The 1,737-nt window shown below is 42.6% G+C and overlaps 1 protein-coding gene across 1 annotated transcript in view; it reads left to right on the forward strand.

Moving 5' to 3' along the window:
- Positions 1–1,337, forward strand: part of SARC_13199 (hypothetical protein) — a gene marked incomplete at its 3' end in the record, with an annotated part of 3,658 nt that extends 2,321 nt beyond the window's left edge. The window contains exons 4-5 of the mRNA XM_014292675.1: positions 561–664; positions 1,113–1,337. Of these exons, the coding sequence (XP_014148150.1) occupies positions 561–664; positions 1,113–1,337 (329 nt within the window). The remainder of the gene's footprint in view (positions 1–560; positions 665–1,112) is intronic.
- Positions 1,338–1,737: the final 400 nt, after the last annotated feature.

The raw sequence follows: 1,737 nt of genomic DNA on the forward strand, positions 1-1,737 counted from the left end.
GTATATATAATATAAAAATATATATGTATGTATGTATGTATATATATATATATATATATACATATATATACGTCTGTGTGTGCGTGTGTGTGTGTATGCACGTATGTATGTATGTATGTATGTAGGTAGGTATGTATGTTATATATATACATGCACTCACGTAGTTTGATATGGAATATCTAATAACTTCTGATAATTAGTTATAAAATTCACGTGAAAATAGAATGTGCATGTTTATAGGCAAATGTCTATGTATATGTTTGCTCGCAACACTAACCGGGCCTACACTTTGGTTCACAGAAGTCCGACTCACAAGTACGTTTCTGTGCTATGTACAGAACTATACGCACACAAAAGCGTTTAATATACTCGAATCTTGTACATCCGTGAGTATTGTATAGCAACTAAGTATTTTCTGCTGTAGTTTTAATGTATAGGCAATCACTCGTGATAGTCTACTTGTTGTCCTCCGTATCCATCAAGACAGAGTCCCTCTGTTTCATTGGCTACTGCATTGCGCCAACCAATCATATCTCGCAATCTTAACTTGCTATAAATAGAATCGCTGCAACTCTTCGACTTGGAAAGTTCGGTCAACACGTTCTGTCCGGGTGTGGGGGAAGAGTGCCGCATCAAGCTATTGAATGTGTCAACAATGTTGGATGTAAGTCCCTCGCGGAAAGCAGCGGTTGCTACACACGCATGTATTGGCCATGTGTAGTAGTACAATGGCTGGGTACGACTACTTAATATTCTTCTCTTATAGTCCATATCCATCCCTTCAACTGATCACGTGTCCCACACGAGGACTGAGACTATCATGTGTAATCGCTGTGTGCAATTAGTAGGTTCGCTTATAGTCCTTATTCATCTGTTCAATCCATCACCCGTCCACACAGGGCCTATCGAGACTATCATGTGTAGTAGTGTAGTTCGATTATAGTCCACAGCTCCTCGGAACGTTCTGTATGGCGTTAGTGAACTTCGGTCCGATCATATTCCAGATAGATTACCGCAGCTGATTTCGCCTGTCCCGGCCCCATAGCCTGCCAACCCCGCGAAACCACTCCTAACCCACTTGCTAATAGTCCACTTTTCACCTCTCATCCCAGGACATCTGCATGGCGGTGATGAACTTCGACCCGCTAATATTCCAGATTGGATACCGCGACGGGTTCTCACCCACACAGCCCAGTCTTCTGGTCCATGACATAGGCACTGGGGAAAGCTCGTACTGGTCAAGCAATTCCTACGGCGGAGATGTCATTAATGATGTACAGTTGATCATGCACGGACCTTCCGTACACTTCTTCTCTGTCATGGCCTGGCTCCACTTTGTATGTCGTTGGACGGTGTGGGGTAGTGTAGTGTAGGGTATACAGGATACATGCGTGTATGCACATAGACACATGTGTGTGGTTGTGTGTGTGTGATCCAGCGGTACCCATGGTAGTAGGGAATACAGGACACAGGCGTGCATGTACATACACACCTGTGTGTGAGAGAGAGGAAGTAGTGCATGATTTCTTCCTGTGTGTGTGTGTGTGCATAGGTGCAATGTAGGTCGCTGTGTGATTGATTGTATCCCACTCGTATCTCCGTATGCGCTATGTAGTTGTAAGTTATCTGCTATGCCATTCACGGACGAACGCCTATATATATATATATGTGTGTGTGTGTGTGTGTGTGTGTATATATATATATATATATATAATAATACTATATATATAGTATATA

This window comes from Sphaeroforma arctica (assembly GCF_001186125.1).
Source record: "Sphaeroforma arctica JP610 unplaced genomic scaffold supercont1.3006, whole genome shotgun sequence".
NCBI lineage: Eukaryota > Ichthyosporea > Ichthyophonida > Sphaeroforma > Sphaeroforma arctica.